Source organism: Sesamum indicum, linkage group LG9 (genome assembly GCF_026168435.1).
Source record: "Sesamum indicum cultivar Baizhima isolate 11 linkage group LG9, ASM2616843v1, whole genome shotgun sequence".
NCBI lineage: Eukaryota > Viridiplantae > Streptophyta > Magnoliopsida > Lamiales > Pedaliaceae > Sesamum > Sesamum indicum.
Genome location: NC_142665.1, coordinates 21,667,481 through 21,690,424, shown reverse-complemented (window position 1 = coordinate 21,690,424; position 22,944 = coordinate 21,667,481). Strand labels below are relative to the sequence as shown.

Here is a 22,944-nt window from a genome sequence, read left to right as displayed (position 1 = left end):
ATTGGAGAAAATGAAAGATGGATTTGAGGAGCTCTTTTTACATCTTAAATTTATACATATTTTTTTGTGTATTTTTTTCATTAAAAAATATATTATTTTAACCATTTAAATAATATTAACTCTAAATTTTTAAAATTGAATGGAATATTATTTTTTAAAAATACTTTATAATATAACATTATTTAAATCTATTCAAATAATTTATTATTAAAACAATCAATTTAAGTTTGAAGTTATTCATTTGAATAATTAAATATGCAACACTTGTTTTAAATAATTTTATTTTTATAATAAAAAGTAAATTAAAATATAAACAGTATTTCTAAAATGTATTTATTTATCTATATTTTTCTCTTTTTATTGCACAAATCCCACAAAATAAACAAAAAACTCCAGACATAAACCCAAACGGTACGGTTAACGGGTTTTATTTTGAAAGAGTTTAAAAACAGAGCGGTCAGAGTAATTTAAAGTGAATCCAATTGGGACTCTGGAGAAAAATCTACGGGCCAGCGGACACCACCGTGTCGAAGGCCGCGACTTTCACTTGTAGTGATCTGCACCGCCTTTCAGCCTACAGCGGATTCTCGGAACGAAATTTAAATTTAAATCCGTCCAAAACCCTAACCTAGTCCGTCTCGATCGAACTTCTACCTCACTGACAACTCAAGTAAGCTGCAGGAATGGGGAAGAAGCAGCACAGCAAAGACCGGATGTTCATAACGAAAACGGAGTGGGCGACGGAGTGGGGCGGCGCCAAATCCAAAGAATCTGGCACCCCTTTCAAACGCCTCCCCTTCTATTGCTGCGCGTAATTATCCCCCTTTTTCCTTTCCTTTTTTCCCGTGCCGTGTATTTTTTTTTTTTTATTAATTGATTTTTTGATTTCTGATGCAGTCTCACGTTTACGCCTTTTGAAGTCCCCGTTTGCACTGCAGATGGCAGTGTATTTGAGATCATGTAAGTCCTTCCCACAAGCAAGTTTTTGTTCTTTATTCTTTTTTCTTTTTAAGTGAGTTGGGATTGGTGCTGGAAGGTGATGGATTTTCTGCTGAATCTGCGACGTGTCGTGTAGGCACATAATTCCATACATCCGGAAGTATGGTAGAAATCCAGTAACTGGAGCTCCGCTCAAGCAGGAGGATTTGATTTCACTCACTTTCCACAAGAATTCTGAAGGTAAATTATCTGTTCTTTAACCTTGGTATACGATTTGACATATTAATTTAAACTGGAGCACTCTCTCTTTCTGTTCCTCATGAATATAACATGTATATATATTTATTTATATAACTATGTGTCTATGAAATTGTTTCTCTTTTCTAACTTAAGTGTCTTGGTGACTCTATGTTACTGAAAGACAAAGGGAAATGCATGCAGTACACAGACTATAACTTTATCTAGGTTAGTTAAACATTCAATTTTTTCTCTAGTTTATACATAAGGCTCTTGACTGCTCAACATAAATTGCACAAATTGATATAACAGAAAATGGACATGATTGCAGCTAGTTAAGCAAGGCGACTAAATAGCCCATGTAAGTTCTATCTGGGACTTGTAAAAAGTTCAAATTGGTATAGCTTAGACATAAGGCACTTGATCTCCCTGTCAAATGAAACTTGCATTAAAAAGAGTTGGTTGCAAGCGGTTAGTGAAGCCAGTAAATAGACCTCTTGTTGCTGTGTCAGAGAACAGGATGGTAAAATGATAGCTTGAAGAAACAAAAGCATGTAGTTAAGGACCTTTAATTGTTTTTGACATTGATCTCTTAACAGTCAGTGGTTCTGAAACTTTGAGTTGCTGTATTTGTTGTAATTAGTTCTACACAAATTTCTGTTTGTAGGAGAGTATCATTGCCCTGTTCTAAATAAGGTTTTTACGGAGTTCACACACATAGTTGCTGTCAAAACTACTGGCAATGTGTTTTGTCATGAGGTACAATACTTTTACGTTTTCTAAGTTGTTTAATACCTTTCCCTTAACCGCGTGTATTTTTATTTTCATTCATCAGAATTGTTGCTTTTTTAGGCAATTAAGGAATTAAACATTAAAACTAAGAACTGGAAGGAGCTTCTCACTGATGAACCCTTCACTAAGGAAGATATTATAACTATTCAGGTAAGAATTCATTTCACCATTCTAGGTTGAAGTTTAAGATATCCAAGTTCTATTTCAGAAGCAATATTGAGTAACTCTAATATGTGTTCTGAATTTTCCTTGTAGAATCCTAATGCACTTGATAGCAGGGTTCTTACTGACTTTGATCATGTGAAGAAAAACTTGAAAGTTGACGACGAAGGTGAAGTTGCGGTACTTTTGATATATTTTGGACCTGCTTTCTGTGTGTGCCTCACAATTGTAATTCATTTTGGTCTTATATGACAGAACTAAAGAAAATGGAATCTGACCCGTATTATAACATAAATGTTACTGGGGATATAAAGCAAATGCTTAAGGAGCTGGGAACTGAAAAAGGTAAGGAGATCGCTTTACATGGTGGTGGTGGGAGCAAGGCTATGAATGAAAGAGCTGCAGCTCTTGCAGCCATTTTAGCTGCAAGATCACGTATCAAGGATGACGCTGAATCAAAAAGTGATGAGAAGCCCAAGCAGACATTCAGTATTGTAGATGCTGCGTCTGCTGCAGTTTATGGAAGAAGTGCTGCTGCTGCAAAGGCTGATGCTAGTCAAAAAACTGCTGCTCGCATAGCGATGCACATGGCTGGTGAGAGGGCCCCCGTAAATGCGAAGCTGGTTAGTTCTTTGAGAATTCTATTTGTATGTTTCTTCTGCATAAAATTTTTTCTTGGAACACTGTATCTAAAAACCATTGGTGTCTAGTCAGTCAAGATGTAGATGCTCAATTTCATAGAACTTTTCCTCCTGGACGCTAAGCTGCAGAGGTATAGTTTTAACCAAACCATAATGAGCCTTGTGCCGCCAATTTTATATGTTAACTAGTTCTCTGTTAGAATCTGTCAAAGAACAAAAAGATTTTATCTGCTTTGCAGAGAAATTGGGTTCTTTAGATGCAGTGGCTGTCTGGATTCCCACTATTAACTTTTAGGTGATTCATTTTCTTTCCTATAATGTATGCAAAATGTTCAGAAATCTGAAAGCTATACTCAGTGAGAGAATGTAAAGCAGTCTTTTAAATTAAAAATGCTGAGTTAAGTGCTAGCTTTGCTTTCCTTTTGCTCATAAAAGTAAGTTTCAGAAATACTACCTCATTCTTACCTTGAAGATGTTTAAATGTTGCTTAGTAAATAAAAAAGGAAAATTTTATATTAAAATCTAAAGGAAGAGACTGATCATATAAATTTTTTCAATGGGCCTCTGACTAAGTCTTGCGATAGGAATCGGGAAATATTATTATCGACTATATAGGGTCAGTCCAGATATCAATACATTATTGGTTAAGCGGTTAAGGGTATTATTCTTTAGTAGTGGTTATGATACCATGGGTTTGACTTCATTAGCGACAGCCGGCAGATGTTAATTAACCCGAAGTTGATTGATTTCTGTGAATCTATTTAATCTATAATGTTTGCTATGATCAGATTGCCACTAGTTTTGATTTGCTCACATCTTTCTAGTGCAGTAGTTTAGGTTCATTTTCCATGTTTTTATTGAGAACATCCATTGATTCTTTGCTTATTTTAAATTTCAGGTTAAAAGTCGTTTCACAACCGGTGCTGCTTCACGATCTTTCACTTCTACCTCTTATGATCCTGTTACCAAGAATGAATATGAATATATTAAAGTTGAGAAAAATCCCAAGAAGAAAGGTTATGTCAGGCTGCAAACGACGCATGGTGATTTGAACATTGAGCTGCATTGTGACATCACCCCACGAACATGTGAAAACTTCATCACTCTTTGTGAACGTGGTTATTATAACGGAGTCGCTTTTCATAGAAATATAAGGTATTTTGATTGTTTTAGGCAAATCTAAGTAGTTGGAGTTTTCTTTTTAATTTAAGATTTCGATGCTGAGTAATGTTGCACCTGATGTACAGAAACTTCATGATTCAAGGTGGAGATCCTACTGGGACTGGAAGAGGAGGTGAGTCGATTTGGGGGAAGCCCTTCAAAGATGAACTCAACTCCAAGTTAGTTCATTCTGGAAGAGGTGTTGTTAGTATGGCGAACTCTGGTCCTCACACGAATGGTTCGCAGTTCTTCATCCTGTACAAGTCCGCAAATCATTTGAACTTCAAACACACAGTTTTTGGAATGGTTGTTGGAGGCTTGCCAACCCTTTCAGCAATGGAGAAAGTACCTGTTGATGATGATGACCGACCTTTGGTTTGTATTCTATACTCTGATCTATTTTGCATCTTCAATCTTTATTTTGCTGCCATTTGCCTAGAGGTGATCCCGTTATATACAAATCATCCCTTTCGTCATGCAATACAATCCAACCTATTCTTTTTTTGTCTCCGGTTCCATTTGTTCTTATGGTAAAGTTGCATTCGTTAGTGTTTAACTGTTTATCTTTTCAATATGGTGCTTACCATGATGAAATCAAGTTCATGCTCGAGCTTTTGCTGGAGCTACAATATGGAGGATTTCCATAGTCGTTAGGATGTCTAATGCATTTTGTACTGCATCGTAGGTTTACTTTATGCTGATTTCATCTCATCTTTGATTTTCTTGCTGACACTGTCCATCTTATTTCACATGATGTTTGTGATTAAGTTACTCTTAGAATTAGACCTTGCGTTGGAATTTTACTTCCTAGCTTTAGTTTTTTACTTGTGTCTTTTTTCTTTTGTTGCCCTTTCAGGAAGAGATTAAGATTATTAGTGTAGAAGTATATGTCAATCCTTACGCTGAATCTGATGAAGAGGAGGAAGGGAAGACCAATGAGGAGAAGAAAGTTGAGGATGAAGAAAATGTTAGTTTTGATACTGCTTGATGTTGCTACTATGTCTTTCTTTTGCAGTTCAAGTTACACCTGTTTTCTGTCTTGACATGCTTTCTTAATACTTTCAGGATAAGATTGGTTCATGGTACAGCAATCCAGTGACAAGATCAACAGAGACTCCTGCTCTTGGTGGTGGTGTTGGGAAGTACCTGAAAGCAAGGATTAGTCAGGCTGCATCTGCCACCAGTCTTGATATTGATGCACAGGCTGGATCTGTAGTGAAGAAAAGAAAATTGGGGGTGTCCAGTGGAGAACTTAAAGATTTCTCTTCTTGGTAAGATTTTCAATTATTTTTGTATCTCCTGTTAGATATATCATCAACAGATTAGTTGAACTGTGTAAGAAAATGAGCTACTGGGTTAGACTGGTGTATATTTACTCATATGCATCTGTTGGGTGACCAAATTTCTTCCGCAATTTATTTTCGTAATTTGAGGAATGTTCACTAACTCTTACCATTAGTGTTGCCTGGTCACCGAGATGAGTTGGCAGTCATTAATATTATGTCTTACCTGTCCATCCTATGTGCTTCAATTTTTAAGTTCTAGAAAAAAAAAAAAAGTAAAATACTAATACTACTTTTGGACTGCAAGATGGATTAGTACCCTACTTGTTATGTGAGTATATGGACACTTTCATATTACTTCACTCTTATTGCTGTCTACAATTAGAGTATCTTGGACTCCATAGTTTGTTCACTCAATATCCTACTTTGCAGGCTCCGCAGCAACTTGCCGTTGACCATACTTTATAGTCTTTTCTATATGCAACATCTACTTTTCCCATACTAAAAAAGCATAATGCTTGAACATAGGAGATGGTCTATCGGAATTCTTTCCGTTAGCATTAACTTGTTGGTACTTCAGAGTATCATTAGTGGTCCTTCGCTTCAATATTATGCTTCTAGCAATGACCTGAGCTTGCCAAAGTGATTTAGCTCCCTTGGTGAGGAAGAGAAGTGAGCACAGGATTGATACAATACTAATCATTAACCTGTATGCCATGCTATGTAGTGATTGAAAGTCTTGCTTAGTGTCTGTTCTGGGCGTCTTGAGTAGCTGGTCTTTTGCAGGCCAGGAGTGACATACATACAAGCATTTGATAGTGGTGACCACTCGTTTATTGTGGGTCACACTAGTAGAAATTGTCCCCTCACAAAGTGAGTCTATTCTAGTAGGAAAAAAGGAGAAGCTGTGCAGGTGAAACCCACTTTGGGTTTGGCAGGAACCGTGTGGAAGGAAAAAAGTGAGAGAAATGGAAAATGCAAATGAAATTGGGTTTTCCTTTGTTTAGAAGTGGACTTGAAGGAAAGTGGGGGTAGAAAAAGTGAACGCCACTTATTTTTTGTCAAGCAGCGGGGGATAGCGACCATTTAAGTAGTGGGTGACCAGTGATGAAACTGGCAAAACTTTGTATTTGGTTGGAAAGAAATTAGAAAAGGGGAATAGCCAAATATTTAGCGATGACAGGGAAATTGGAAATTGGGTTGTCCCTTTACTATCCAGTAAAGTGGTGATTGAATAAACCCTCTTGCCTTGAAATTGCATCTAATTATTAAAAAACGAAATTGAAACGAGTTACAGGTTTTAGATGGTAGGATAGCACTCTCTCATGAAACCTTTTCATAAAACAGGGGAATTGAATCCGAGTTATGATATGTTTTGTTTCTTTGATGTTTGTTTTACAAAAGCAAAAGGGTTAGGTCCGTCCAACCCTCTTTTTAGGTCTCAGGTCTTGGAAGCTTTATCCTCCCACCCCACCTAAGGTAGGGCCGCCTCCACATCACAACCCCAAAAAGAGGAAAACAAAAAGACTTAATGGATGAAATTAATAGGATATTATGATTGTTTATCATACCCCCCCCCCCCCACCCCCCAAAAAAAAGAAACAATAAAATTGCAAAGGACTAGAGATTTGCAGGGAACAATACTAAGTTATCAGTTTTCTATTCAATGGATACATTGGACCAGAGTTTTTAACCACCTTTAGCCCTCAATTTATTAGTATCAATTGTGCTTTGTTTAATTTCCTAGTCAACATCAACATAAATTAAATGCTGCCCTCTCAATATTCTACAAATATTTTTTTAAGTTTGGGCCATCTGATGTATCATACGCTCGTTTTGCCCCCTCCGGCTGATTAATATATACGCTATTATATTATTAAGACCAGTTCCACAAAAGCAAAAAAAGGAATCTTTGCTTTATTCTGCTTATTCAATTGCTATAATTCCTTCTCTATATCTTTATTTGGTACCTGAAGTCGCACGCTCCTGCCCCAATATTTGGAAGGTTGACATTTTCTGATCGATAAATTCACGACTATTGTTTGAATTTTAAATTGTTAAATTCCATTTATTTTGTTAATTTAACTTGTGACATTTTGTTAAACTTACCTCTTTTGTGAAAGTATGATATTGATGTACTGTACCGAAAGAACCTCAGCTGAAAACTTTTAAACAATTAATTTGAACTTGGGCAGGATCTCGAATCCAACCAATTTGATCTACTTTTCTCCTTTCTTTTTTTGATTCTTTTGAGAGTTCAAAGGCAGAATAGAGGCGACCACATAATTGTTCTCTTTGGGTGTTATCATGAGTTTGTAGAATATCTATGTGAATCATAACTACTATTCAAATGTCGATTCCATCACCATAACATACTCAAATCAAAGTGAGGTAAAATCATTTCACATATCTAAATTGATTCAATTTTATGAAAGACTGTCCCTCACTTGGGTGGTATATCTCTACTCTCACCTCAAGTGAATTAAAACATCAAAAACTGAAGAAACTGTCATCCCATGCCCACAGTGTTTGTACAATTCTAATTTGATGATCGCCTTCATTCTTCGGGCACATCATATGTCACTTCTCTCAAAGTTCATCGTACGTACTTCAGATGCATGTATGACGCATCACTTCACCTATTCATCATGTATATTAACAATTCAACTTAAAGAAGAAAGACAGTATGTGTCCCTTAATTCGTGGGGAAAGGAGCAGCAGCAGAGGTTCCAAGGAATATTTCTGGAGATGATTTTCAGGCAATGTAAATGACTTTACTAGACAGCCCCTGCTGCTGCCCAAAACTAAATGGATCATGAAATTTTGGTTGTGAGCAGATGATGAATTCATTTTTCTTGGATTTTGGGAGGCAGTGTCCGTTTGTGATGGTATTACTACTACGTACTGTCCCCAATTTTGTCTGCAATAGAAACTACACCCAACCCCCTCCCCCAATAATATTACTCAATTCTCGGAAAAGACAACAACAGTCCAAACATGGAATTTTCTCCAATCATTATTGTCCATTATGACAACGTTTTACTTACAAACACACCATCTCTTCAAAGGCTCCTACTCCTAATTCTACCACATAGTTCCGCTACTGTTATATGATTATTAAAGAACGATCTAAAAATTTGAATGTAGTGTTTTCAACTTTAACTTGGTCATAAACGGGAGGGCGATATAAATACATGGGGCGGAGAGAAAAGTGATGAGGAGCATGGCCTTGATTGAAGAGATGAGTATAAGTGTATTATATGGTATGTTTTGAAGGCAAGAAGTTTAAGAAGAAGATGGGATGGATGGATGGATGTACGTATGGGTATTTGGGAAGGTAGTATAAAAAGGGAAAAAAGTAGTCAAGTGTTGGCAGAGTTTGGAGAGGGATTGGGGAGCAAGGAATGTTGGTAGTGGTGGTGGTGATGGTGGTGGTGGTGGAGTTGATCATGATCTTCATGCACGCCCCGCCGCAGCTTTTCTCATTCCCCACCTCCCCAAACCCCCACATTATATATATATATATTTCTCACGCCTGCACCCACTACCTACTCCTCTCTCTTTCTCTCTCTTCCTCTTCAATATATGTGTGTATATATTTATACATTTACAGATACGACTATAGAGGAATTGAAAGGTAAAAACAGTAGTGATGAGGCATTTGCTTTCATGATATACATATATATCTTTTTCCCTCACTTTCTTCATCTTTAATTTGTCAGACAATTTTTTCCATTTAGCTTCAAGTTGGATTTTGTACTCCACTTTTATATCTTGCTTCTGTATTTCAATTTGTTAGAATTTTTGTAAAGTATACCCCACCCCCACCATTCTTGCTCCCCATACACATCTTCCCTATAAAGAAAAGCAAAGTTTTTCTCATTCAGACTCTCTCTCTCTCTCTCTCTCTCCCCATATCATCTTTTTAGGAGCAAAAGCTTATCTAAGCTAGCAAAATTCCAAGTTCAAGATTCTCCCCCTCCCTCCACCCCTTCTTAATTCAATTCCCCTACCTCCATCACAAACCCATACATACGTACTGATCTCTTCACTTAAAATATATATATATATATATATACAAAAACCACTCCAACAATATTAATATTCCATCAGAATCACTTACACAAAGGTTGAATTTTTATTTCATGTTTGTGGGTCTTTTGATTAGATGGATACTTTGTTTAGACTAGTCAGCCTCCAATCTACTGATCAGTCCTTCAACTCCAGCAGAACTTCCAGCAGCTCTAGATCCTCTAGGCAAAACCCTTACCACCAAGACGACGAAGAATGCTTCAATTTTTTCATGGATGATGAAGATTTCTCCTCTTCTTCTTCCAAACACTATAATCCTTACCACCACCACCCCCAGCCTTCCACCGCTACTCCCACCACCACCAACACCACCGGCAGCGCCACCCCAACTCACCACCATGCCTACGACCAATCCTCCGCCGATCAGTTCTCCTTCTCTCCGGCACGTGACGTGAACCTGGAATTCGCAGCCTCACTTTCCGGCCAAAACAGTAAGTGGGCTCATGATATTCTCTTGGAGACGGCAAAAGCTATAGCTGATAGAAACAGTGCACGGGTTCAGCAGCTGATGTGGATGCTCAACGAGCTGAGTTCTCCTTATGGGGATATCGATCAGAAGTTGGCTTCCTACTTTCTCCAGGCCTTGTTCAGCCGCATGACGGATTCCGGCGAGCGAACTTACCAAACCCTGATCTCTGCTTCTGAAAAAACTTGTTCTTTCGAGTCTACAAGAAAAATGGTGCTGAAATTTCAAGAAGTTAGCCCCTGGGCTACCTTTGGGCACGTTGCTTGTAATGGTGCAATAATGGAGGCTTTTGATGGTGAGAGCAAGTTGCATATAATTGACATCAGCAACACTTACTGCACGCAGTGGCCTACTTTGTTGGAAGCCATCGCCACGCGTACCGAAGAAACCCCTCATCTGAGGCTCACCACCGTGGTGGCCAGCAAATTCGGAGGCGCAACTGGTGGCGCCGCGGCGGTGCAAAAGGTCATGAAAGAGATAGGCAGCAGGATGGAAAAATTTGCGCGGCTCATGGGCGTGCCATTTAAGTTCAACGTCATACACCATGCTGGTGATCTATCTGAGTTGAACTTAGCTGAATTGGACATCAAAGAAGATGAAGCCCTGGCCATCAATTGTGTTGGGGCCTTACATTCCGTTTCGACAACTGGTAATCGTAGGGATTTTTTTATATCTATTTTCAGAAGACTGCAACCTCGGGTTGTCACCATTGTTGAAGAAGAAGCTGATCTTGATGTAGGAGTTGACGGGGTTGAATTTCTCAGGGGTTTTCAAGAATGTTTGAGATGGTTTAGGGTTTACTTTGAGGCATTGGATGAGAGCTTTCCGAGAACAAGCAATGAGCGGTTGATGCTGGAGAGGGCAGCCGGACGCGCCGTCGTGGACCTTGTGGCGTGCCCGCCACAGGAGTCAGTTGAGAGGCGGGAGGCAGCCGCACGATGGTCCCACCGCCTGCATGCCGGCGGGTTCACTCCTTTTCCTTTTAATGAAGAGGTGTGCGATGATGTGCGAGCCCTGTTGAGGAGGTACAAAGAGGGGTGGTCAATGGCACAGTGCTCGGACGACTCCGCCGGAATATTCCTTTCCTGGAAGGATCAGCCGGTGGTGTGGGCTAGTGCATGGAAGCCTTGATGACTCAGACTCCCACCAAGAAAAATGGTGGAGGGTCCCACGTGACTTGTGGCTTTGGCACGTGCATGTCATCTATGGAGTTGAAGTGTTTTTGTTGAAGGAAAATAGGAAAAGGTATCATTGGCTTTTCTTTTTAATTTTTAATTTTTCACTTTTATTTTTCCCCCTTTGGATTGCATAGAATTGATGAAGTAACTAATTCTCATTAATCTTGTTACCAATTTCTCATCATCTTCACATCCTAATTGCAAAGATTGTTAAGGGCTTTCAATTTTCTTGATCATCATCAATGTCAACATACACACTCTTTATTACAACAATGATCTCAACGTAATTTGAGCAATTATCAAATAAAACTATTATACATATGTATATATTTGTCACATCATAAATTAATGATCTAAGTGTCCATTTCAAAAGGTAGGATGGATGAATTCTAGTGCCCCTTTAAGCAAAATGGGAAGAGTGATAGGACAAAATAAAAGCACAACCCATATTCATGAAATGAAAATCATCTTTTCTTTTATAGCTACATGATTGCATATATATATATATGTATGTATTCCTTAGTTTGTTTGTACTTTTGATTTGACATGTAACTTATTTAGTGTAATAATGTTCTAATTTAATTTAATGGAGTTGGTATTAGGTATGTGGAGATGATATCATCTTAAGAGGTACAAAAAGAGTTATAAATTGTGGATTTTAGTTAAACTTCAAAAAAGGTCGTTATCTTGTTTGGGACCATAGAATCTTAGGACGGCCATGGAGTTGGGGGGTGTTTGGGAATCCATCAAAAGGTGTTTAGTCATTAGTGGAATTATGGGCATAGTGGCAAACACGCTTTATAGATATTGTCTACTAGTACGTATTTTTGGCCCATCATCCCTACCAATTTGAATTAGTCACTATTAAATTAATCCCACCAAATTTGATATATATATATATATATATATATATATCTTTTCATATAGTAAGTTGATTAGCTATATTTGACTTGTTTCATATCTAAATACACTATACTTGATTTTTAATGCTACCTTAATAATGTGAATCAATCCTTACACGCTGTTCGTTCAAGTACATTATATTGATATTTTTTGTCTTTTTTATTTAATTACAAGTACATTCCTTAATGTTGTAATTATAATTTACAAGTATATTCTTTATTTAATGGCAGAACTTTATACACATGACCCACTGGATACATTATACTAACACTTTCATAAAAAATGTGTCTGTAATTTTATAAAAAAATATATATATATAAAAAATATTTATATAATTAAATCTAATTTTAGACAATATTCATGTAATCCAAAAAATAAATAAAAATAGAAACTTTTTGGAGGGATGAGTAGAGATGGGCCCATGACCAAAAATCTTTTCCATAGTGATGTTGCATCATAAATTAAGGGGAAAAAAATAGGGTAATACTTTTAGGCCCACTTAAAATATTTATATATGGTGGGAACTTCTTTTAAGGGTCTCACATTTCTTAATCTTTGGGTGAGAGGGAATTGCCTGTCTCCTCCACTACCTTTTTCCTATCCCTTTTCATTTTCTATAAATAATAAATAATATATATAGAAAATGTAGGTATGGTGACTTTCCACTTTTCCTTTTAAATTTTATGAAAAGAAAAAAGCATTTGATTTTTTGTTAGAGGAGTGAGAAGAATATTTTTGCTACAATTAAATTTGACTAATCGAATCAGCTATAGAGTAAATGTATCACACTTGTTATGTGATTGATCATTTTCTTTAAATTATATATTAATATATTTACTATATAATTAATTTAAATTTGATCAAATTGAATCCGAGAACTAAAATTACCAAAGTGAGGGGGTGTTTGTTTTGCACAGTACTAGAAATGGGGGGCAGGTGGGAGTTTGACAGTGATGAGTGCATAATGGATTAGATTTTTGTTTTGGGGTGCGTATGGAATAGGTGCATTTCTATAGGGGGTATTTTCTAATATTGTCTTTTTCTTTGGGTGGAAGCGGAAGCTACCCACACAATTTGCTTTCAGGCATGGATGGTGACTAATGACAAGTTTCTTTAATTTTTGGAAAGTTGAAAGAAAACATCCAAACCCCATTTCTTGCTTTTTTCTTCTTCTTTCCTTTTACAATTGCATTCTTCACTGCTTCAACATAGAAACACCCACCCCCCCTCCCCCCCCCCCAAAAAAAAAATTAATTAATTGACAATTATAATATTATCATTTATTTTAGAGTAAATTACAACCGACTCTCATAATATTTGATATAATTATAAATGCCTTCATTTTCTGAAAGTTATAGATTCCCGTCGATTTTTATTTTTGTTTAACAATAAGCTCAATTTGTTAGTTTTTATTTGGTTTCCATCCAATTTCTGTGGTGAATTGCCCGAAATGTCTTTTTGGAATATAAATTATAAGTATATATATAAATATATTTTGAATTTTTAAAATATTTTTATGGACTAATATCCTTCATGTATTTTACCCATCCTCAGTTTTTTATATTTTTTCAAATGTGTTTGTTTAAATTAGAAAGAGTAATATAATAATTTATACTTTACCGTCTAGGGGCTGCATAATTATTTTTCATTTGATGAGGGTATTGTAATTTTCAAAACAACGAGAGGATATTCATAATTATACCAAATTTTAGGAAATGTAGTTGTAATTTAGAATAAATAATTGTTGTAATCGTATTTGTTTATTTTATAGATATGTCACTAACGATTTATATCACTACTAATTATATTGTCACAAAACACAAAATTATTGTCATTTAAGTCCAACTTCAAAATTGCTAATTGATATTTTGTTTATAATATGAGGTGTATCTATACTACTAATTAGCCAACTTTACTATGTAAAATACAAATCTGAGGCAAACAATAGTTTAGTCAAGTACATGAATGATAAATGTAATTATATTTTTATAGAATTATTCATTTTTTTTGAAATGGTATACTAATCACATTCAAAACATTAATTATTCACAATTGATTAGCTCAAACTTACCAAACCTAAAGAAATTGACATAGTTAAAGATGGGTGATGAGAGTAGTTGAAGTGGGTTGGTTGAGAAGATAAAGAATAAATAAAAAGGGAAAAGTTAGTAAGAAAATGAAGATGAAATTAAATAAAGTTGAACTAAATCCAAAATGTTGAATGTTGTCTATAATTCAGGGCTGTAAATAATATTTTACGCTCCGATATAATATTAAACAATTATTTTATTTAAATTCTTAATTGTTAAAAAAAATATTATCATTTAATAGTTAACTTTATGAGTTGGATATTTTTGCTTTAGTTATAACAGAGTTCAATCACTGAATAAATTGGGCCTAGCATCCGAATCAGTCCAACTTGCCCAAATTTCTTCTCTATTTGGGCCGGTCATATGAGCCTAATACTGGACCGGCAAAAAGACCAACTCCAGCTCTATACTCTTGAATCATATTAACATAGCCGAAGGCCGAAGCAATACATCAACTTAACTGTCGGAACAATTTGCAACTAATCCCTACTAAGCTGTGTAAGCCTAAAGTATCCTGCTTATGTCGCAACAACAAAAGTGCAAAGAATAACAGAGGAAACCCCCAAAAGAAGAAAGATTTATGTTACAATGAGTCAGCTCTCAAAATCTTCACAATTTCATTTTCATCCCACTCCACTCACCAGGAAGCCTCCATCTCTTATGCCAATATATCGATACTCTGGACCACAACGGGAACCCGAAACTGTAATCCAGTGGCTGATCGGCAGCTCCTCCCGCCGTTAAAGGTAACCATACATACCTTGAATCTCTCAGATCAGCAGGATTCCACCGGTCCGCCATGAAAATAAACAAACCAGGAAGCCCCGGCAAAGGCAGCACGAATGTGCTCTGAGCAAAGAATGTCGTCAGTCGAAAGACTTTGTTTCCACCGATGCAGGGGTTCCCCATTGTCTCCCATGGCCCCATAATGGATTCAGCTGCATGTGCAAGAGCCTCATTTGGAGCCCAGCCGGTGCATCCGGAGGTGATCATGTAATATGTCCCCTCATGCTTAAATAGAGCCGGTGCTTCTCGATGCTGTCCCACAAGGATTCTTCTCGCAACATGTGTCACATCGAGGTAATTTTCATCGAGTGGGCCGATGTGAAGTTCGGTATTGTCCTCAGATGAGTAAACGAGGTAAGCAACACCATCATCGTCTTTAAAGATTGTCATGTCCCTGCTTTCAAACCCATGGGGGCGTTTACTGTAGAGGTAGTCGAAGGGACCGGTAGGCGAGTCACTAATAGCTACACCGATGGAGGCTTTTGTGTAGTTCGCATCGTCGATGTGCATCCACATTACATATTTTCCAGTTCTGTCATTATAGATTACTTTTGGCCTCTCGAGCACATTAGACTTGTGGAGGTCATGGGTCTCGTTTCTTTCCTCTGCAGCGAGCACAATACCCTCGTTCTTCCATGTCCATAGGTCCTTGGAAGAATAACAACCAACACCAATAACATCGACCTGAACGGAGGAAAATGAGTTTTATCAGAGAAACAAAAGGATTAGCATTGTTGCTGTCCTTTTTCAGTTGGCATCCACTATGCAGAACCCTTTACAGTTCATAAGAATATGTCTCTCTGTCAGAAGACTAAGCAATTATAAAGCAAATACTTGTGATGTATAGTTGACGGCCAACACATGTTTCGCATACAAACTGTGAAGATAGGGTATTATTTGGGTGCAGCATATCTGAAACAGAAGCTGCTGGTTTGATTTGGCAATCACAAATTTTGAGTCCACAACAAGCTATAGTGAGCGGATAAGAAGACTTGATATATACATATCTTTGAATCCTATTATGTAATATTAGTGTGAAAAGAGACTATATTGACCTAATTTGGCAGAAAGGCCAGTTGACCTGTTCCATTTTAATGCAAGCCTTTTGTGCCTCACTGCTCATATGCGTGTTTCTAATGAAAATTTTCCAACTGTGTAAAAAACATATCTTTTACCACCAAGATCCATATTATTCTGATGAATATCTCTTTCCTTTCTTTCTGAACATAAGTTTGGACCCCATATGCTTAGGTCCTGCATCCACCATTGCTCTCACTAGGCATTCCAATTTGTCTTGTCCAGACTCCAAATCTTTACAACCACCAAACGTGTTTATTTAGGTAGCTCATGCCAAGATAATTTGAAATCATTAATTGGACAATTTCTGAAGTCATCACCTGAAACTGAAAGTTGGAGTGGATCACATTCGTATAATACCTTGAACGAACTATTCCAAGTTGAGACAATAAGAAGGTAGATTGTTGGAAGCAACAAAGAACAGCTGACCTAGAACTACCAACTAAAGGAATAACCTAGTGCTTCTGACCATCAAAACCTCCATATAACTAGGTCCAATACTTCTTCTACTTCTACCAAATATTCACCCGCTTTCGTGTTTTCATCTAAAGACTAGTGTTTTATCAGCCTGACTAACTTGGACATGATGCATCAAAAGACACCAGGTTGGTCCCTCTTCAATAGGTTCATGAGCTACAATTTGTCTTCTGTGGTGCTGGTGAGGAATATCCAGAACAGGCAGTTTTCTATATTGCAGTACCCAAACTCGCCTCCTTGATTTGACAGACACATGGGAAAGTCAGAAAGCTTATGAAGTGCAGAACAGTATCTTCTAGATGCTATACAGTGATTTTAAAAAATGTTGGGAAGGAAAGCTCACAGGCCATCCAGTGAATGCCTCCAACAAAGGTCTTATGTCTTTTAAAACTCTATCAACCACTATGGGCCAGACTAAGATATCCAATGGTGTATTAACTCTTATCAATACCTGATGACAAGCAGAACCACCGATCTTATTTAGTTTTCACCTTGTTTGGGTCTACAAGATGAACAGTAATAATATCAATATATCTGGAGTTCATAACAGTCATGCAAGAATCCTTACACATTGCAGCCTGAAAATAGTTTTCTCTTTGAGTTCTTACTAAATAGGTTGTAAGAGGTGGTTATAAAAATCTCATCAAGAGACGTCAAAGGAAAGGAGAAATACTTATCTAAGAAACTAGAGTGTGAATGAAAAACTAGCATCTAGCATTGAGACAATCAGTATGGAGAAAGTAGGCCATAATGTTCAAGTGAGGCACACATAGAACAGAGGAATTAGTGTGACAGCAGCTAATATTGCACTATGCAGTTTGCCCTCAGGTAAAAACATGCAGATGTGGATAAGTGCAGGATAATCCCCCATTGCATACGCATCCTCAAAGAAAAAGAGTTATCTAATTTATAGTCTGCAGTAAAAATGAAACCTGAAAAGCAGTGACAGTGTAATTCATTCAATAATACCGTAACTTCTGAATGTTTCAAGAATGGGTTAAAACATAGATCATGAATCAGAAATTACCCGTGCTGCTCCTTTTTTGTGAGCGTGGTAAGTCGGACCATCTTTATACTCTCCATACCAGTAGTACGTCCTGGATTTCTCATCATACAGAATACCACCCCCGTGGGCTTGAATAGGATTTCCTTCAGTATCCAGCCATATTCTCCCTGGATAATAGTAAAAACTGTCGTTGCCAGCATCCACCATGGGATCCACAGCCGTTTTTATAGTAGGAAAGAACACATGTCTTATTTGGGAAGACTCATCAAGAAATTCGTCAATCAAGGTAGTGGGTCGCCTAGGTTTCCTCTTAGCGGCACGTGGAGATCGCTTCCTAGGTGGAGGCATTTGTATATTTTCCTCCTCAACCTCTTCTAGTTCACGTAATAGTATGCGGTGGCTCATATCCCTGTGTATCTCTTTACTTTGTACATCTGTGTGTGAAATTAAGGTGTATAAGTGAAGCATAAGGAGGACAACGACAAGGCTCCACACCAATGTAGAAGTCGAGCATCTGCTTCCTGCATTGCAATGCAAAGTAGTTGGTTTCCGGTATTTGTTTCTCATCCTCATTTTGATGCCTTTTCTATCTTCAAGACAATGCTGCATTTAGAAACATACAACAAATGGAGGTCCAAATGAAAGTCATGACAATGCTGATCCTGTTTACAACATAATTCAATGTTTTCCTGGACAAAAGTTGCAGACACACAAAGCATTTAACCCTATCCTACAACCCATTGGTTCTGTCCATAAGATGAAAGAGAAAACCAGTTTCCAAACACACCTAAAAGGCCTGTAAAATATACAAGAATGAACGGATCAACACAAAGTGCATAGCCAAGCTGAAACGCAATAATTCTAAATAATCTTGTCGCTTTGGTCAAATAATTTGATTTAGCAATCTGATCAGTTGAAAATCGTAACTTTTGAAAGTCTCAAATAGCTATTACCAATTAAACATGACAAATAAGATAATAGAGATAATAGAGATAACAGGTATTGACATCAACACCAACTAGGAAAGAATTATGTCTCACACATTCTATGCTGGTAAATATCAGCTTCACGGAATTGCTAAAGTGGTAATAGCAGAAACATTCGTGCCAACCTAACACGTCCACATACTATAAGCATATGCTTCAGACAGAGGTTAACACACACACACACACCTCAAACACTACGAAAAACAATCCCAATCGCGATTCGCGAGCAAGTTTCAAGATATAAATTTCACCGAATTGACAAACACAAACAGATCCCCACCAAAACAAAACACTATCCAGGAATCCCACAAGGTCAGACCCAATAAGATACATTAACAGAAATCCAAGCAAGATCAGAATGAAATACAGGGTAAAGAAGAAGCATAAAGTAAAACTTCACAAAGTCTACTTAAATTCAAGAAAGCTTACCTGAAGAGAACCTTGCTAGAAACACAAAAGAATTTCTGGACATGGGTTTGCTGCTGTTAGCTCTCTTGATTTTCGTCACCATAAAAGAAAAAAAAACTTGAAACTACTTGAACAAAAGCTAGTAATTCTCCTTCTCAAAAATCACGAGAACCCTGTTGAGATTTCCTGATGAAAAGCGTGCACAAGAAGAGAATATTGATGGGAGTCGATGAGTAAAAGAGAGAAACTTGGAGGTGAGTTTGATTATTTGTTGGATCTTGGATTGATCGTGATTGCGACTGACGGAAGACCTACACAACTCCACTCCCCCCCCCTCTCTCTACAGCTCTTTTACCATAAGAGATGACAATATATACAGTACAGAGTAGTTGAATGTAGCATTTTCTTGAAAAATAAAAATAAAGATTGAATCTTTTTCCCCTCGTTATAAGCTGATTATTTAATGAAGACAGGCCTTGGACTTGAGATGCTTAAAGACAGTAAGCAGCTGCGGGATTGTAGGACGGACGGGTGTAATAATTTGAAGTAAAATGGTGTCAGAATCCTGAATGGTGATGCTTTTATTTCAAGATTAATTAGGGGTAGCATAAGATAAGGTTAAATGTTATGATTTGATCAAAGACGTGTCTGCCTGTCTTGATAAGTTCTAGGATGTATACTCAGATTATTTACATATATGGGATATTTGAATATTTTTTGCTAATTGTTCAATATAGGAAGTAATATAAGGTTGTAAAATTACTCAACTTTAGGGAACTTCTTTAATACACGGTTGTCCTTGAAAGGTGCTATTTTGCTTTCTCTACTTTATTGCTTTGTAATAATAATAATGATTAACTGTATCGATATTTTTATATTAAATTTAATTATATAAATAATTTTTATTATTTGTAAAATTATAAGTATATTGTTCAAGGAGTGTTAGAGAAATGTATCGAAAAAGCATTTATGTAACATTTTATTTTTGAACAAGGAGTGTATCTGTAATTATAACTATAATTTTAAAAAATATATTTGTAATTTATAAATAACATGAGTTGTTTGTGTAATTTAATAACTACTATGTACTTATTTTTTGTTTTTGTTTTTTTTATGTGTAGTGTGTTACAACAAGGACAAAGATTATTGTCCATTTGCTTACATTCCATCAACAAAATTAATCATCATTCGCAAAGATCGAGCAAACATATTCTTTTTCTTTTTAAGAAAAGAGGAATCTTGAAATACAATAATCATTAGTTGAAACATGACACTGTCACAGAATAAAGTTGGTAAGTGTCCCCTTCCGGCTTCCTTCCACTTCCCCAACCCATTTTCCGCTATATTCTCTTTTCATCTCATCAAAATAAAACCACCAAATGAAAATTTTAATTGAGAAAATACACAAAATTTTGAAGTATTATGGTCACATATTTTTCATTTATATGCTAAACCAAGCTGGTCTTGCGACATCATGGCTTCAAGTATATATACATTTATTTGCAGCAATGAATTTCCTTTACAACATTAATTTTGGCAAAACTTAACTATGAACTCCCATGTACTTGTCTATGAAAAATGGACCACCTAACGGAGCACCTTCTCCTGTCCCGAATGGTTTTATCAGACCACAGCAACACCACAACCACCATAACAATGGAAAAGGCTAACATCGACAACCATAGCATCTTCGTTGTCCGCCTCATAGGCTTACATTGTCGTTGGACAATGTCCGCAAAAGCTTGTTTCACAGCGGAACATTTCATTAGCCCCGACATATCAGGGTATATGTCGATGAAATCCTGAATTGATTGACAGTAAGCTAAAGATACAGGGTAGACAGCTTCGGGCAGAAATCTACCGTCTGCTTGGCAATTTTCTGTAGTGTTTTCCTCGTAACATATGAATCTTGAAAGAACCTGCGAAAATGTTAGAATCAATGTCGGAGTGTGTTTCTTGATGTAAGAAGCAAGAATCAAGTTTGTCTGATGGCCTACATTTGGTAAATTTCTGACTTGGATGGAATCGTTTCGACAAATTTGAGGTGAATAGCTGAAATTTGGTGCAGCGGAGAAAGGGTCACAAATTTCTGGGATCGGTTGATGCTCGTCTCCTTCGATGCTTGCAAGCACTTCTTGGATTTTTGAATTTATCTGAAGAAGGGGACAGCGAGACAAGAACGTGTTACAAGGAGGAGTGTTGAAAGTTAACGTTTTGCATCATTCTGACAAGTAACTCTTGGAGTACCTCAGCAATGAAATCATGAACACTGCGATTAATTTGTCCTAAAGTTCTGTCAGAATCCGCGGATTTTGGACAAGGAAGCATGTCCGTAAGGCTATTGTTTCGGGGGTCTTCCACGTAATTCGTCAAAGTTGAACAAGTATCCCCAACAAAACTGTAGATGAATTCAATTCATATACCTGGTCAGATCAACAGTTGAGCAATCTTATTAAGACAGACTAGGGGAAAAGGCAACTTATCCCTCAGTGACATGAGAAATCCCTATAAAGAATAAAATAACAAATTATCTTTTGTGTTTTGGAAAATAAAACAAATTATTTCATGTATTTTCGATAGGGGTAATTTGCTTCATTTTTTTTATACACGAGGTAAATTTGCAAATTTTTATTTTATAATAATATTTGCTCATTGCACATGTCACAGGCGTAAATTGCATTTAACCTCAAAGACTAGGTACTCACGTGTAGAAGAAGAAATCCAGACCGGTTAGAATCCAACTAAAAGTTGTCAGAATCCAACAAGAGAAGATTAAGCTGAGACACAGAAAAGGCAATCAAAGAAGGAACAAAATTTGATGGAGGAAAATCTAGGAAAGCACAAAACATTATTACTTTGTCCCACTTACACTATAATACCAGGACGATAATGCAAGGCAATCAGAACTGAGCCAAAGCAGCAATCCATTAGTCTAACCAAGTTGTTTTTGTTACATGTTTGTCAGAAAAAAAACTAGATAATCAAAATGGCAGTGTAGACATTGAGAATTAATATTTATTCAAATTTAACATATATATATACACCACATATTCACGAGTCCAAAATCAAGCTTTTTTTTTCTACATGTAAAATGTTCTATACCTAAATTACAAATATTACGGACAACTAGACAACGAAACTCACCTAATCCAGCAACTAAAAGCACCAAGTTAACCGACACGACCACAAGATTCACCAAGTAGCTGGAAACAAAACAAGGAATGTTATTACTCAAGTGTTATAAATCATGTCTGGATCCATATTAGAACGAAACTAAGAACCATTCTTACAATGTATGAATAGCTCGGTCACAAGATTTTCTGGTACTTCCCACAAAACCGTGAATGCTCAACGATCCTTTTCTCAGCCGATGTCCTATCAGATCCAGTAGAGCGCATGTTTTCGAGTCATATGGGAGTAGAGAAGTTTGCATGCGCCACAACGTAGCTCTAACTTTTCCTATGGTTTGGGAAGTATCGTCACCAGCACCAAATAGAGTATCTTCAAGCTTTTCAGCCCTCTGCAGTGACTTCTGGTTTGCTGCAATTATGATACTGCTAGCACTTCTACAATTCCAAAAAAAAAAATAAAACTAATCACATGATGAATTCATTACAGTTGTCTTGTAATGTAATTGAACTGATATCAGTCGATCTGGTTTGGACAAGAGCAAGAACTTACATGGCAAAAACAGTAAACAGAACAATAAGGAAGAACATTATCAAATTCGACGAGTTCGGACGATCAACTACAGGAGATGCACTTCCATTTAAATTCTTGACAATTACAAAAACTGCAAAACCCAAGCCAGAGAGCAACCAAACTCCTGCCACTGCATAACCAGGACTTCCTGTAAATGCCGTAGACTGGATATTTGGGAGGCAAAAAGGAAAGAGAAAAAACAAAAACAGAGTATGATCAATAAACATATATTAATTATCATATATAACTACTAGACTAGATAGAGTATTAATTGTGGATGAAAACAGGACAAGAAAGAAGTTGAAATGACGACAAACTCATACGGCCCAGTAATGTTTGTCGGAAATATCATAATCTCGGCCGTAGTGTTTGAATTTTCGCAATGGATCAGGCCTTCTGGCAATGCGGTCTGAGAGTGTGGATCCGAAGACTAGGGAGTTTTGAGTGAATGGAGTGATGGAAACGAGGAGGAGCACAAAGGGGATGGCGTTGTCACTGGATTTAGACATTGCTTCAGTGATGCTGTGTGGTGGGATCTCAACGTTGTTGGAATGGGTA

General features: G+C 36.9%; 4 protein-coding genes across 6 annotated transcripts; 2 read left to right on the top strand and 2 right to left on the bottom strand.

Annotated features, from left to right (window-relative positions):
* Nucleotides 1–442: 442 nt before the first annotated feature.
* Nucleotides 443–5,378, top strand: PUB49 (plant U-box 49). Its single transcript, XM_088884823.1, has 11 exons — nt 443–811; nt 898–960; nt 1,076–1,179; nt 1,844–1,935; nt 2,029–2,118; nt 2,224–2,299; nt 2,386–2,753; nt 3,670–3,926; nt 4,019–4,307; nt 4,789–4,899; nt 4,998–5,378. Exons 1-11 carry the CDS (start codon nt 684–686, stop codon nt 5,205–5,207), a joined length of 1,788 nt encoding a protein of 595 aa, XP_088740949.1. The 5' UTR covers nt 443–683; the 3' UTR covers nt 5,208–5,378.
* Nucleotides 5,379–8,841: 3,463 nt separating this feature from the next.
* On the top strand, nt 8,842–11,187 carry LOC105177821 (protein SHORT-ROOT-like). Its single transcript, XM_011101076.3, has one exon. It carries the CDS (start codon nt 9,384–9,386, stop codon nt 10,902–10,904), a length of 1,521 nt encoding a protein of 506 aa, XP_011099378.2. The 5' UTR covers nt 8,842–9,383; the 3' UTR covers nt 10,905–11,187.
* A 3,164-nt stretch (nt 11,188–14,351) lies between these two features.
* LOC105177822 (uncharacterized) lies at nt 14,352–19,223 on the bottom strand. 3 transcript variants are annotated; one of them, XM_011101078.3, is made up of 3 exons: nt 18,706–19,223; nt 17,312–17,811; nt 14,352–15,414 (listed from the first exon to the last, which is right to left on the bottom strand). In XM_011101078.3, the coding sequence occupies exons 1-3, from the start codon at nt 18,785–18,787 to the stop codon at nt 14,554–14,556; spliced, it is 1,443 nt and encodes a 480-aa protein (XP_011099380.1). In that variant the 5' UTR covers nt 18,788–19,223; the 3' UTR covers nt 14,352–14,553. The 3 variants fall into 3 exon arrangements, with proteins under 3 accessions (XP_011099380.1, XP_011099381.1, XP_088741432.1); XM_011101079.3 differs by having other exon boundaries at nt 17,312–17,893; nt 18,706–19,222; XM_088885306.1 differs by lacking the exon at nt 18,706–19,223 and having other exon boundaries at nt 17,312–17,899.
* An 871-nt stretch (nt 19,224–20,094) lies between these two features.
* Nucleotides 20,095–22,944, bottom strand: LOC105177824 (uncharacterized). Its single transcript, XM_011101080.3, has 9 exons — nt 22,710–22,944; nt 22,366–22,550; nt 21,975–22,250; nt 21,829–21,887; nt 21,554–21,590; nt 21,390–21,461; nt 20,932–21,082; nt 20,682–20,837; nt 20,095–20,603 (listed from the first exon to the last, which is right to left on the bottom strand). Exons 1-9 carry the CDS (start codon nt 22,893–22,895, stop codon nt 20,232–20,234), a joined length of 1,494 nt encoding a protein of 497 aa, XP_011099382.1. The 5' UTR covers nt 22,896–22,944; the 3' UTR covers nt 20,095–20,231.